This window comes from Dromiciops gliroides, chromosome 1, assembly GCF_019393635.1.
Source record: "Dromiciops gliroides isolate mDroGli1 chromosome 1, mDroGli1.pri, whole genome shotgun sequence".
NCBI classification, from domain to species: Eukaryota; Metazoa; Chordata; class Mammalia; order Microbiotheria; family Microbiotheriidae; genus Dromiciops; species Dromiciops gliroides.
The window spans coordinates 666,371,433-666,386,762 of NC_057861.1; the positions used below are offsets into that span (position 1 = coordinate 666,371,433).

Genomic DNA, 15,330 nt, shown 5'->3' on the forward strand with positions numbered 1-15,330 from the left:
TAAAATCCTGGCCTTCCTTTAACATCTAACTCAGTTGCCACCACCTCCAATAAGTGTTCTGATATTCCCAGCAATTTCCCACCCCAAAGCCTCCCCATAATACTCAAGACCTATTATTTGTATGTATGGTATTATAGTTATCTGTGTATATGAACAATCTCCCTATTCAACCAGTCTCTCTATTTTACTCCCTAAACTCCGTGAGGATAGAAAGCACATCTATTTTCACCTTTGTATCACCCCCAGTGCCAACCCCAACAAAGCTTCGCACACAGTAGGCTCTTTAGAGCTTGTTGAATTCACTTGAAAAGAACGCTATCTGAAACCATTTTAGTGGTGGGATATTTCCCCAAAGCAGGCCCAAGAAGCTTCTAGACCAGCTGTAGCAGCTGCAAGCTCATGTTACCATCTGGCCCCTCATGGCATTTCTCAAATTCAACATTACTCAGGCTTGAGTAGGATCAGCTAATTCCCTTCCAATTGTACCATGAACAACAACGAAAAAAGTACTTTTCATCTTCAGCTGTGTTAGGAAATGAGGTGGATGTGCGTGCGTGTACATGTGCGTGTGTGTGTGTGACTCCCTCTTAGAGAAGAGCTAAAAACCAAAAAGTGTGCTATCCTCGTACAAGATTAGTAAATAGACAGCCAGCACAGAGAATCAATAATGACACAGGGGCCACACACCATCTGCTCTAAAAGCCACAATCTTTGGAACAAGAGATGGCGGATATTGGAATTGATGGGACACAATCACTCTTTTTCCTCTTCTTCTGGAACTTAAACAAAAGCCCCTACATATATAGTGACTTTGGGAGATCTCTTGTTAGGTCACTTTTATAAAGCTATGGTCTACTAGATGTCTCAGACTATCATTCTTATTTATTCAATGCCTAGGTCCTCTGGAGTACCTGGCTAGATCACAGCACACACTCTTTGGCACATTCAGGCAGAGGAACTGGGCTGGAAGATAAGAAGGAGGTCTCTTTCCTTACCGTAGGCCACTGGGGTTAGCTTTAAAACGGTGTGCAGCGGGCACTTGAGATAAGGCAGCTGTTCTGAGAAATACAAATGGGGAGGAAAGTCAGTCCCATCACAGAAAAACTGAATCCTCCCAAAGCATAAAACTTCTACTGGAAGGCCTTTGCCCAAAGCCCACCACAAAGAGTTTCTCTTCCCAATTTCCCTTTCACGACACCTGGTACTGACACAGACATCCCAGGAGACCGTGTCTGGGTGTTCCCAGGCCTGGGCAGTACTTTGGCACTCATACCTGCAGTCTTGTCTAGAAAATAGGCAAGCAGGCAGCGCATTACAGCTTGGTGACAGATCACAAGGACATTCTCCTGCCTCTCCAGCTCCATAATGACTGGCTCCAGTCTCTGTACGAGGTCTTCATAGGACTGAAAGAGAACACAAGAGCTGAGTAGAGGTGACAGATTCATTTCCAGCAGGGGTGGAATGGGATGCAGATGGAGAGTGACCAGGACCCAGCGGCTGGGTTGTGCAAACAAGGGAAGTGAGGACACACCTCTTCCCAACACAGTCCGGAAAACAATAGTGTCCTTCAACTCTTCCTAAATCCGGCCTTTTCTCTAGCCAGTAAGGCAGAAATTGATCCACAGTGAGGCAACAGGAGAGGGATAAGTTGGGCTCCAACCACAGCACCCTCCCCCTACAAATATACCTTAACCACCAGTTTCAGGGTCATCACTGGGGTCCCTCATGCTACATGGGCTAGTGCCACAACCACAGACTTAAAATTTCAAGTGCTTCAGAGACCTTTCAGTTCAATCTCTCCTTTTTACAGATTCCCCGTACAGGTGGCCAGGGCAGGTAGGTGGCATAGCAGACAGAGTGCCAGGCCTGGAGTCAGGAAGATCTGAGTTCAAACCTGGCCTCAGACATGTATGAGCTGTGTGACCCTGGGCAAGTCACTTAACCCTGTTTGCCTCAATTTCCTCATCTGTAAAATGGGCTGGAGAAGGAAATGGCAAACCACTCCTGTATTTTTGCTAAGAAAACCCAAAATGGGGTCACAAAGAGTTAGACATGATTGAAAATGACTAAACAAAAACAAGTGGCCACCCAGACACTGAACAGTCAATGACATGCAATTCAGTACAATTTGTGAGGTAGAACATATTGAACTTGTACTAAAAGTCCCAGATCCTTTTCACATGAACGCTTGTCTAGCTATAGTTCCCTTATTCTAAAACTGTGTAATAGTAGTAGCAGTTGTTGTTTTCACCTTAAATGAATGTCAGAAGCTACAAGATGAACAACCCAAGGCAGCAAACCTCATGAGGGCATTCCAGGATCAGGTATAGCCCTGCTTCTACACTGGTTAATGAATTATAATAATTAATAAAGAATTAACAGGGGCAACTAGGTGGCGTAGTGGATAGAGCACCAGCCCTGGATTCAAGAGGACCGGAGTTAAAATCTGGCCTCAGACACTTAACACTTACTAGCAAGTCACTTAATCCCAACTGCCTCACCAGGGAAAAAAAAAAACAACAACTAAAAAAAAAAGAATTAACAGTGTAATTAACTATTTTGTTCAAGTGAAGGGGAAACAGAGGAAATTCAATGGTGTTTGGAGATCGTCTCCAGGATTTTCTGGTGCAAGCAGACCATTCTGGGACAGTGAGGTAAGAAAGAAGGCTTTTGGAAGGCGTACATGCCCAAGTGTCCATGGTGGTTAGGGATTCTAAAACACCATTCCTTCTTTATAATAATAATTAGCAATTATGTAGTGCTAACAGCCACCATGGCCTCCTGGGAACAGGAGGTGCCTGGGATGGGCTCTGGGCACAGGCCTTTCAGCAGAAGTCGTGATGAGTCCGTTTTTCTGTTATGGATTTGTATCTCTTGGAGTTGCTGCCTTATCTCCAGGGCCCACTGCATACAGTTTTAAAGCTGGCCCCAGTAGCCTATGGTAAGGATAGAGACCTGCTCCCAGTCCTTCTGGCTGAATGGGCCAAAGATGGTATTCTGTGTTCTGGGCTTTTGGTGGGAACACCGTTGCAGGCCAGGCACATTTTCAGTTTGATCTGTGATATTTGCTAGGAAACCGAGCAGGTAACTAAAAGCCAATCTGCCTCTTGAAGATATGGAAGATGGTTCAACCTGGTCAGGAGCTGTTTTTCCTAGCACCGAGTCTCAGGTACAGGGGACTTTCCAAAGGCTGTGGATGAACTCTGTGTTAGCATGGACTCTGGAAGACCCCTTTTGCAAGTCAGCATAATTGTGGATCAATCATAGTCTTAGTTTATTTGGCATCAACTGACATTATCTAAAGACCTTATATAACCAAACTGTATAAAAGTCTGTTCTGATTATATGGGAGGGTCTTTGATCACTGGGGGATCACTGACCTCTATTATCTGTCACTGGTACTCTTGCCTTTTGTGCCTCAGTTTCTCTTAATGAAAGATTTATTATGATACAAGTGATTAGGCAGCTTTGAGGTGGTCCAGGCATGTACAACATCAAAGAAGAATTGTGTAAATGTGGGGCATGTTCACTGAAGAAGTGAGTGACCCACAGACAGAACTACTGCCGATTGCTAGATTTCACCTCTTGAAGCCACTTGAAGCCAATTCTCTTCCCTTAGGGACTGTCCCTGGTAGAGGCTGCAAACTTTAGGACTTTCTAGTTATTTCTAATTTTCTTTTATTTTCTTTTATAAGAGTTGTGAAGTTTATTTTTTATCATAAAAGCATTTTATTATTTTCTAGTTACATGTAGAGATAGTTTTCAACATTTGTTTTTATAAGATTTCTAGTTCCAAATTTTTCTCCCTCCCTCCGCTCAACCCCTTCCCAAGACAGCAAGTAATCTGATATAGTTTATATAGATGTACAATCATACTAAATGCATTTTCTTCCACTGAATTCTAGTTCTTTATTGTGGCATGGAGGCAATACTGGTTACAAGACTATGTGAGGAAAAAGCTTTGTCAGGTATGGATCAATCAGAAGGGTTTAATATACCCAGGTTTATAGCACTGGAGTCATCCTTGTCTCTTCTCTCTCCCTATCAACTTCCATATCCCCAGTTATTACTGAATGGGCTATACACCTGTCATGTGAGGACCAGCCTTGCCAAGTTCTGAGAGAACACCATCCCAAGGAATAGCAGGCCATGGGAACTGTCAAAACCCACCTGCTAAGCTGCAGAGGAGCTGTGATCTGCACAGATGGAGGACCACATGGACAAAATCATAGATGGTTAAAGAACTGTAATATGTTGCTTCTTACTAGATTCTGTCCATCCCATCAGTATCTTCTTAGATCAGAAGTTTGGAACTGTGTGTGTGTGTGTGTGTGTGTGTGTGTACATGCACATGTGTGTTACGGATACCTCTGAGGTCTGGTGAGGCCTATGGACCCTCCTCAGATAATGTTAAATAGATAAAATAAAATACATAGGGTTACAAAAGAGGCCAATCATACTGAACCACAGTCATCAAAATAGTAACAAGACAAGTCCATGGCCTCTAGGTTCAGAACTCCTGATTTTGTAGGGTATATATTAGTTACCCCACTGGAGTCTCTGTTATCTGCAGGTTCAATAACTGTGAACTCAGACTGTGGGTCCTCAAGAAACACTTGCTGATTTGGGGGCAAAAGCCGCTATCTCTGCTGTTGGATGACAAGAGACAGATTCCATGAAAGAGTTCTGAGCTAGTCAAATGACCCCAAGGCCCAGAATGACATTGTGAACTTCACTTAATGATGACTCCAAGAGAACTAAATGCACCCTGGGTCTCTTGGTGACACTAAGTGACACTATTCCAGATGAGATGCTGAGCCACAGAGGGTTAATTAGCATTGGGCAGGAAGAACTTCCAGATCTGGCCTTCTTTAAATGTTTCCCACAATTCTGTGGACAATGAAGGGCTACTTTGGGGAAAATAGTTCTTTCTTTTTTAAAATTCAGTTTTATTTTCAGTTCTGAATTTTTTCCCTTCCTCCTTCCTCTCCTTCGCTCACTGAGAAGGCAAGAAAAACAAAACCCATTGTCATGCAAAACAAATTTCCACTTTAGTCATGTCCATGAAAGAAAGAAAGAAAACATGCTTCAATCTAAACTGAGTATATCAGCTCTCTATCTGGAGGTAGGTAGAATGTTTCATCATGAGTCCTTTGGAATTGTTATTGGTCATTGTGTTGATCAGCTATCAAAGTTGTTTATCTTTACAACTGTTATTATATAAATTGTCATTGTATAAATACTGTTATTATTTTACAAATTATCCTTTGGTTCTGTTAACTTAGCAATTGCTTTCCACAATGTCTAGACTGGTTCATAGCTCCAGCAATGGTGTATTGCATTAAATGACCTGTTTTCCCACAGCCCCTTCTCTCTCTCTCTCTCTCTCTCTCTCTCTCTCTTTTCTAATCTGATTGGTATACGGGGTACTGTGGAGTTGTTTTAATTTACATTTCTCTAATTATTAGTGATTTAGACCATTTAAAAAAATAGAGCTATTGATACTTTGGATTTCTTCCTCTGAAAACTTCCAGTTCTTATCCTTTAACCATTTATCAATTTGTGGGGGGCAATTTTATTTCAAATCAAACCATTACACTAAACTCAATCTGCAGTATCAGGGAGGAAGCTAACTGCCCTTGGGAACCTTCAGGCCAGTTAACTCCTAGCAGAGGTCCATCTGGGAGCCTCCATCACTTAAAACATCTTTTTAATCTTATTTTTTTAATTTAAAACTTAATACCGGGGCAGCTAGGTGGCACAGTGGATCGAGCACCGGCCCTGGAGTCAGGACTACCTGGGTTCAAATCTGGCCTCAGACACTTAACACTTACTAGCTGTGTGACCCTGGGCAAGTCACTTAACCCCAATTGCCTCATTAAAAAAAAACAAAAACCTTAATACCAAACAACATGAGCATTTGCATAAAACCTAGTAAATCAGAAAGAGGTATGCATACGAAACTTCAGATCTCTATTATGAAGAGCTTCCTTTTCTTTTTAAGTATAAAGTTCAGCCTGTGCTTTCAAAGCTGTCTTTCCTGATTCTGCTTCTTTCTGGCCTCAATTTCTCTTTGTTTTCCTTCCTTCTTTCTTTCTTGATACTCTATTCCTATTCTCCCTCACCCATCAACCCTCCCCTACTGGGAAAAAAATAAAAATCCATGTAACAAATATGCCGAATCAAGCAAATCCAAGTCCAATATTGAGTCTTGTACCACTCAAAGGGGCCAGAAGAGGGCAGCATCAGGTTAATCCAGAGCTCAGAATGGTGATTGCATCTCAGTGATGGGTGAGAGCAGTAAAGTGGTTTCATCAGGTCAGCTGGGAGCCTTTTTGGTATCTTAAGGGGTTGGCACAGTTGAGGTCTGACACTGACCAACCTGAGGCTACCAGGCCCAAGAAAGCTGGAGCCGATTTGGGTGCAATTGTCCTGGGTGGCAGGGGTTGTGAACTCACTAGCACTTGGTCACCTCCCTGGGGAAAGGGGATTATAAAACCGCCTTCAATTCAGCCCCCACAAAGCAGGCTCGATTCTCTAGACATTTTCCCCTCCTTTAGGGGAGAGAACAAAGTCCTAAGTTCATGGGGGTGAATTGGGGCGATGCTGGCACTTCTCCAACATTGGAAATTATTTCTAGGAACATTGCAGTGGCCAGACCTTCTTCAGGAACCTGGCTGAAAAGTACCAGGAAATTCATGGCAAAGTCTGAACCTCTAGCTGTGCGGTGACCTCAAGGCCAGACACCAAAGCATCGGGATTGGCCAGGTACGGACAAGGGTCTTGCTGCAATCCTGAGCTTCTTGCTCTGAGTGGGACTGGGTGGAGTACTTGTGGCCAAGGTCACCTAGGGGTCATCGCGGATGAAGCCACAGCTCTTTATCCTTTCACTATATCCATGACAAGAGAGAAGCAGTGACCCTGGACCAGACCAGTCAAACTTGAAGGCCTATCTCTATCTAAATCAGAGGTTGTTATCTTGGTCTGTGAACTGGATTTTCTAATATTTTGATGGCTATATTTCAATATACTTAATTTCCTTTGTAATTCTGGGTACTACAAATTGAAAAATATGGTTCTGGGGGCAGCTAGGTGGCGCAGTGGATGGAGCACCGGCCCTGGAGTTCGGATCCGGCTTCAGACACTTAACACTTGCTAGCTGTGTGACCCTGGGCAAGTCACTTAACCCCAATTGCCTCACTAAAAAAAAAAAAAATGGTTCTAAGAATGGATCCATAGGCTTCACCAGATTGCCAAAAGGGTCCATGATACAACAAAAGGTTAAGCACCCATGACCTAGATAATGATGCTACAAAACAGGCCCTCTCTGGGGGGCAGCTAGGTAGCGCAGTGAATAAAGCACTGGTCCTGGATTCAGGAGTACCTGAGTTCAAATCTGGCCTCAGACACTTGACACTTACTAGCTGTGTGACCTTGGGCAAGTCACTTAACCCCCATTGCCCCACCAAAAAAACAAAAACAAAAACAAAAACAAACCAAAACAGGCCCTCTTCTCTGCACTCCAGCCAAGCCTAGGCTCTGAGGAAAGTCCTAGATCAAGGCCTGAAGGAAGGACACATACCTCTCCCTTTGGGTATCGGTATCTATACTTGTCTTGATCCCGAAGTGCAAATTCCAGAGGGTGATGCTCTTGAATTTCTTCATAAGTCATTTCTTCACAGACACCCTTGAAAACAAGACCAGAATGCATTAGCTCTATCACCCATCATAAACAGAACTCCCTACCCTAGAGGTCCAGGTGTCAGCCTGACCCTTCAGTCTTGGAGACATCAACACTAGTAGGGGGTAATTAGGAATTATCCCCTTTACTTTGGAGCTCTTAATCATCCAGGTATTGCCCCCCTACTCTGAATCTCTAGGTAGCTCCCTCATTCTCAGCCTGAAAAAATGAGCTCCAATATGATAGGCCATCACTTTGTGAGGAGGGTGGGCTCAGGAATCAAGAAGCTGGCCAGCCAGCAAGGGTAAGTTAGGAACCTTCCCACCCTTCCTCACTGGTAGGAGCTCTGAGCCTGGAAGGGGGAACATGACACATAAGGAGAAGAAAATTGATAACACCAGGCAGCTTGTGCCAAGGGCCACAGTCAGGGTTCTAGTAGCTTAGGGAAGCTGAGGACAGAGGTTAATAGGGCAGCTTCTTAGAAGGCCTGGCATCTAAGCATGGCCTTGAAGGATGGGTAGTATTTTGATAGGTATTGAGTAGGTGGGAAGAATTCTAAGCAAAGGGAAGAATGTTAGTAAAGGATAGGGTTGGGAATCTATACAGGGGTAAAGAGTGAGGAGTCATCTCCATGGATAGATAGAGCTGGAAAGACAAGATTGGACCATCTTGTAGAGAGTATTGAATGCCAGGCAGAATAAGACTGGATCGTGTTGTACAGTTCCCAATGCCAGTCTGTACTTTACCTTGTAAGCAATTGGGAGCCAAAAACGGGTTTTGAGTAGGGCAGTGGCATGAGCAGCCCTGGTCATTAGGAAAACGACTCTGGCACCCTGTCTGGGGTGAACCAAAGGGGGAGAGAATGGAAGTGAGGCAACCACTTAGGCAGCTGATTTAGTAGTCTAGATGAGAGGTGATGAGGGCCTGACCTAGGGCAAAAGCCCTATTAGTATGGAGACCTGAGCATCTCTCCTAGGGCACCAGTCCGGAAATAGATTTTTTCAGGGATGGAAGTCAGGACTTTTCCCCTTCAGCCTGGACACACACCCCTGGGCATGTTCCCAGTTGATCTATAGGCAAGACCTTCCCTAGGCCTCACCCATGTTTCCTAAGTGAATGGAATCATGTCTTCACTGGTTGATGGGGGTAAGCAGATGAGAAGATGTGATATTCACTACAGTGGTGACAAGGGGTGGGGGGTGGGGGGGGGTGAGGTGACTTACTGCATCAATTTCATTCAGAACCTTCCACTGCTCATAGGGGACACCCAAGGCCTCTGCAGTTTGAATTGTCCTCTTCATCTGGCTAGTCCAAACCTTCAGATCTTTGATATTCTGATCATTCATGAACTGGGCCAGGCTCTTAGCAAACTGAGGGCACAGAGCAAAATCAGACTCAGCAATCACGGACTTGCCTTCCATTCATGGGTTTTCCAAGCTCCCCACAAAGCAGAAACCACCCCATCAAAAGAAATCACAGCACCCCTTCACTTGTGTTTCATGAAACATGAGAACATCCCCTCAGCCAAACAAACCCTGTCCCAATTGTAGTTCTGTACAGATGGATCATCTCTATCTAATCCTGACCAATTCAAATTCTGAGGTGCTATATGTCCTCTGGTTTGCCTCCCAAGTGAAGGACAGTGGTTCTGATCTTGGGATGAATTCCAAAAGAGTCTTTTTTTTTTTTTTTTTTGGTGAGGCACTTGGGGTTAAGTGACTTGCCCAGGGTCACACAGCTAGTAAGTGTCAAGTGTCTGAGGCCGGACTTGAACTCAGGTACTCCTGACTCCAGGGCCGGTGCTCTATCCACTGCACCACCTAGATGCCCCCAAAAGGGTCTTAAGGGAGTCCTGGCTGCTCAAACATCTTGAGCAGTGCCAGCATAGGTCTGGCTCATCCCCAAACTGGATTCACTCCCATCAATTAGGGACCATTATCTTTCCCTCCCTGTACCCTGCCATACACTCAGACAATTGCCCTTTAAATCTCATCCGTTTCACAGCCAAACTCCTTAAAAACAAACCTGTTTACACTCATTGCCTCCACTTCCTCATCCCTTGCAATCTGGTTTCTGACTACACCACTCAGCTCAAAGTTCTATTTCCCAAGTTGCCAATGATCCTATTGCCAAATTCAACATACTTTTCTCAATACTCCTTCTTCCTGACCTTTCTTCAGCAATTTACACTCTTACCTCCTTGGATACTCTCTCCTTGCTGGGTTTTTGTTTGTTTTTTTCTGCCCTCTCCTGGCTTTTCCTCCATCCCTTTGACCACTCCTCAATTTCATTTGCTGGATCATCATGTATACCGTAACCCCTTACTAGGAATATGAGTCCCTAGGCCCTCAGGTTGTCTCTTGGTGACCTCATCAGCCCATTGCCCATAGGTGCTATTACTATCAATTATGCAGATGGCTCACAAATGTATACATTTAATCCTCAACTCTCTCTGGAGGTCCAGTCCTGCATCTCCAGCTGCCTCATGGACATTTTGAATTGTATGTCTCAAAGATAATTTCAAACTCATCATGTCCAAAACAGAACTCATTACCTTACCTCCCATCCACACAAACCTCCATTCCTCCAGACATCCTCATTTCAGTCTAAGGTGCCACTTTCCCTTTATTTGCCCAGATCCCAACCTCCCAGTCATTCCTGATTCCTAACTCCATCACTTCCCATCTCCTGTAAGTTCAAGGGCCACCTCCTACCGAAGCCTTTTCTTGATCCTCCCAGGAACCAGTATGTTTGGTCATTCTTTGTGAGCCCACCAGCCGATAGTACCTCCCCAAAATGATTTCCTTGTATTTATTTTTTTCTATATTGTATAGAGGGGTAGAGAGAGCCAGCCTCAAAGTTAGGAAGGCCCACCCCTGACACAGACCTGCTCTGTGAAACCAGTTAAGTTACTTAACCTTTCAGTGCTCTTGGAAGCACTAAGCTACAAGGTGCAGAGAATGACAACTTGCACTGATCGAGTTTTCTCACTAGGGAGTTTTCTAGTGAAATCACGGGGCCATTTGCTATCCCTAAATCTTACATATCCTTATATAGGGTATCTCAAATGTCTTAGTGCCATTGAAAGATTTAAAAACTTCACTTGAAACGTTAATTATCTAAGTTTTAAAAATGTTTTTATGACAATTCAATGCAGCTGATATTTGTACCTTGGTTAATTTTCAAACTTTGTAAAAATTTATCAGCTGCTGCTCAGTGACCAAAAGGATTACATTTGTAATCTTTGCCTTAAAATCACCCAAACAAAAAGTTCTGTTTTGTTTTATGTATACATTATAGTTTTTTTTTGGTGAGGCAATTGGGGTTAAGTGACTTGCCCAGAGTCACACAGCTAGTAAGTGTCAAGTGTCTGAGGCCTGATTTGAACTCAGGTTACTCCTGACTCCAGGGCCGGTGCTCTATCCACTGCGCCACCTAGCTGCCCCTACATTATAGTTTTAACGTGACTCCAAAAGAAAAAGTCTATTGGAGCAAGACTAGGTGATTGAGGTGGGCAAGTACATACCCACTGGCCTGAGAAAGTATTATCCAAGAAAAAAATATCAATTTGCACACACAATACAAAGCAACAGGGTGCTTTGGTTAAAATTAGAATTTTTAAAGATTATTATTCAAAATTCACAAAATTAAATAAATACAAAAGAAATGTACCTAACTAAGCTTTCAAAATGACATTTTTTAGTTTGCTGGTTATTAAAGCCTAAACTTGCACCAAACCTTTTGGGATACCCAATCTCTGCACATGCTGTCTCCTCAAAAGAAAGCAAGGCAGGGACTGCTTTGCTTCTGTCAGGGTAGCTCCAGGACTTAGCACAGGGCCTGCCACTAGTCTGAGCTTAATAAGTACTTGCTGATTGACTGACTTTCCAGAAAGTCCCATTTGCTTCAACATCCATCCAGTGAGCTGAGCAGTGACCAGAGTAGTTGGGTTTAAGACAACTCCCAGTGTGTCACATGCTCTCCACTAAGTCCTGAAGATCCCAGGGATTCAGCAAAACCTCAGACACAGAGCAGCACACATGGCTAAGGAGAAAGTCTAGGAGGACCCGCCTGATCCAGCTTGTATTAACTGAGATGCTGGTGATATGCATGGATGCAATCAATCCCCACACCTACAACTTCCTGCACAAAAGTCCTGCCATCCACTTGAGCTTGGCCCCACTGGGCTCTGGGAAGGAAGGAAAGTCCTAGTGGGAAAGAATCTATAGTGCAGACAGACACACAGACCAGCCCAAGTGTTCTTGGCTCAGGCACTTCCTATCTGTGGCACAGCCTTAGGTGGGCAGTCACATAACCTCCCTCAGATTCCATTTCTTCATCTGTAAAATGGTCACTTAGCCTACTCCCCTCCCAGGCCTGCTGTGATGATCAAAAGAGACAACATAGGTAAGGTAAAGAGCTACGTGAGCATCACCATCATCGCCATTATGAGAGCATCGTCACATACCTCCTTCCCCCTTGGGGACAGTCCTGTGTCCCCACCTATTCTTCCTTTGAGGTTCAGTTCACTTTCTCCATGGCGACAGAGGTAGATGGATCGAGGGGTCACATGAATATTCATGAGGTAGTAAACAATCCGACTCTGAATATGGTCCATCACTCGATTTACCAGGTAACTCCGCCCCACATCCATGATCTTAATGTAGGAGAGATCCCTTTTCCACACACAGGAGGGAAAGAGGGAAAAGGGGATGGAGGATAGAAAGGGGAGATGGAGAGAGGAAGGGAAGAAGTTGGAGAGAGAGAAGAAAATGAAGGAGAAAGATACCGGGAAGGAGAGAAGATACAGAAAGAGAAACACAGATCGGGAGAGAAAGCAGAAAGATAGATAAAAGAAATGGGAAAGGGAGAGACAGAGACAAGGAGACAGGGAAGTGAAGGAGAGGACAGAGATATAGAGAAGGGGACATGGTGAGGAGGAAGAAAGTGGATCAGTAGATAAGGGCAAGAATGAGGAAGAGACACAAAGGAAGGCAGAAAGAAGGGAAAGACATAGAGTCAGCGGAAAAAAGGGAGAGGGGAGGAAGAAATGGAAAGGGAAGCAGAGCAAAGGAGAAAGAAGTAGATAAAAAAAAAAGGAGAAAGTCATGAGAATGGCTCAGGCTTTCTGCCCAAACTCCACCGGCTCAAGTAAAAAGGACATTTCAATCAAATCCTTCATTATTTGTGGACAAATTCTCGGTCCTCTCATCATCGCATTCATGGCCCACACGTGCAGAACAACAGGTCTTTGCAAACAGCTTAGGATCATTAGCCGACAGAGGACAGGGCGGCAGGAGGCCACTGTGATGCTGGTGGGATAGGACGAGGATCACACATGTGCTCTCTAGGCTTCTAGTGTAACACTGAGGGGTTCACTTACACACCACATGTGACAAACAGTCTAACCTGCAAAGCAGCAGAATCTCTGGCCCAAGGAGCCACTTTTAATGGAGTTTTATTGACTTTTCATAAAACAAAAGGCCAAGTGAGTCCGTCCCAAGTTTTCATTCTCACCACGCTCTTCTTGTCCCCTGTAACCTTTTCATCTCCTGCCTCATCTGTGAGTCAAATCAAGGAGCTATTTTTACCACCGTCCACCTCAAAAAGATCTGCCCAGGTTGGCAGATCTCATTCCCAGTGAGTGTCCCCCACTAAAGGTTTTCAGGCCATAGGAATGCAAGTTTAGAGCTGGAAGGGACCTTTGAGGCTACTAACTCCCATGGCAAAACTGAGGCAGAGAAAAGGAAAATGACTTCCCTAAAGTCACTCAGCTGTTATGTGTCTGAGTTGGGATTTGAACCCACACCCTCCTGACTCTAAGTTTAGCATTCTCTCCATTATACCGTTCACAATCTCTCAGTCCTCACCTCTCCTTTTCTACAAAGTTGCCAGTGGTCAAGTTAATCCCCTCCCTCTCATCTATAGAGGAGACACATCCAATCTGACACATCTGTCCAGAGGCTTTCGATGTGCTAAATGCTGTGCCAGGCTATGCAGTATGTGGATGGTAAGCGTGAAATAAGAAAAAGTTCTATATAACCACTGAGGTTTTCTTTGTGCCTTACCGTGGGTTTAACTATTCAGTGGGAAGGGGGAAAAGAAAGCTTCAACAAGAGTCCAGTAGGCAGCCGTCAGGGAGCCATAAAGGTGTTCTGCATGCAGGTAGAAGAGGGGTTAGGATGGTGACCATGAGCCCAAACTCTCTGGGATAACTCAGCATTCTCACACAGCTTGGCATGGAGAGCAACGTTTCTCCTGGGAACTTTCTGTTGTTACCCCTAATCATCGCAGCAATAAAAGTATGCAAGACAACGATTGCCAGAATAATAGTAGTCCATTACATTCATATACCACAACTTGTTCAGCCATTCTCCAACTAATGGACATTCCCTCAATTTCCAATTTGCCACCAGAAAAAGAGCAGCTATAAATATTTTCCCTTTTTTATGATCTCTTTGGGATAAAGACCTAATAGTGGAATTGATGGGTTAAAGGGTATGTACAGCTTTATAGCCCTTTGGGCATAGTTCCAAATTGTGCTCTCCAGAATGGTTGGATCAGGTCACAGCTCCACCAACAATGCATTAGTGTTCCAATTTTTCCACAGCTTCTCCAGTGTTTATTATTTTCCTTTTTTGTCATATTAGCCAATCTGATAGGTGTGAGGTGGTACCTCAGAGTTGTTTTAATTTGCATTTCTCTAATCAATAGTGATTTAGAGCATTTTTTCATATGGCAATAGATAGCTTTGATTTCTTCATCTGAAAACTGCCTGTTCATAACCTTTGACCATTTCTCAATTGGGGAATGACTTGGATTCTTATAAATTTGATTTAGTTCCCTATATATTTTAGAAATGAGGCCTTTATCAGAAACACTGACTGTAAAAATTGTTTCCCAGCTTTCTGCTTCTCCTCTAATTTTGGCTGCATGGCTTCCATTTCTATAAAACCTTTTTAATTTAATGTAATCAAAATCATCCATTTTGCATTTCATAATATTCTCTATTTCTTGTTTGGATATAAATTCTGCTCCTCTCTATAGACCTGAGAGGTAAATTATTCCTTCCTCTCCTAATTTACCTATGGTATCACCCTTTATGTCGAAATCATGTACCCATTTTGACCTTATTTTGATATACAGTGTAAGATGTTGGTCTATGCCTAGTTTCTGCCATACTATCTTCCAGTTTTCCCAGCAGTTTTTGTTAAGTAGTGAGTTTTTATCCCAGAAGCTGGAGTCTTTGGGTTTATCAAACAGTAAATGACTAAAGTCATTTACTACTGTGTCTCCTGTGCCTAACCTATTCCATTGATCTACCACTCTATTTCTTAGCCAGTAGCAAAATGATTTTGATGATTGTGGCTTTATAGTATAGCTTCATATTTGGTACAGCTAGCCCACCTTCCTGTGCATTTTTTATTAGTTCCCTTGATATTCTTGACCTTTTGTTCTTCCAGATGAATTTTGTTATTATTTTTTCTAGCTCTATAAAATAATTTTTGGTAGTCTGATTGGGATGGCACTGAATAATTAATTTAGATAGAATTGTTTTTTATTATATTAGCTTGGCCTATCCATTAGCAGTTGATAGTTTTCCAATTATTTAGATCTGATTTTATTTGTGTGAAAAGTCTTTTGTAATT

General features: G+C 43.4%; 1 protein-coding gene across 4 annotated transcripts in view; it reads right to left on the bottom strand.

Moving 5' to 3' along the window:
• PFKFB4 (6-phosphofructo-2-kinase/fructose-2,6-biphosphatase 4) overlaps nucleotides 1–15,330 on the bottom strand; it is a 75,887-nt gene that overhangs the window by 13,972 nt on the left and 46,585 nt on the right. For all 4 annotated transcript variants that reach the window (XM_043975812.1, XM_043975811.1, XM_043975813.1 and 1 more), the window contains exons 8-12: nucleotides 12,150–12,357; nucleotides 8,905–9,051; nucleotides 7,583–7,687; nucleotides 1,274–1,403; nucleotides 996–1,058 (exon numbers count right to left, since the gene is read on the bottom strand). In XM_043975812.1, the coding sequence (XP_043831747.1) occupies nucleotides 996–1,058; nucleotides 1,274–1,403; nucleotides 7,583–7,687; nucleotides 8,905–9,051; nucleotides 12,150–12,357 (653 nt within the window). The remainder of the gene's footprint in view (nucleotides 1–995; nucleotides 1,059–1,273; nucleotides 1,404–7,582; nucleotides 7,688–8,904; nucleotides 9,052–12,149; nucleotides 12,358–15,330) is intronic.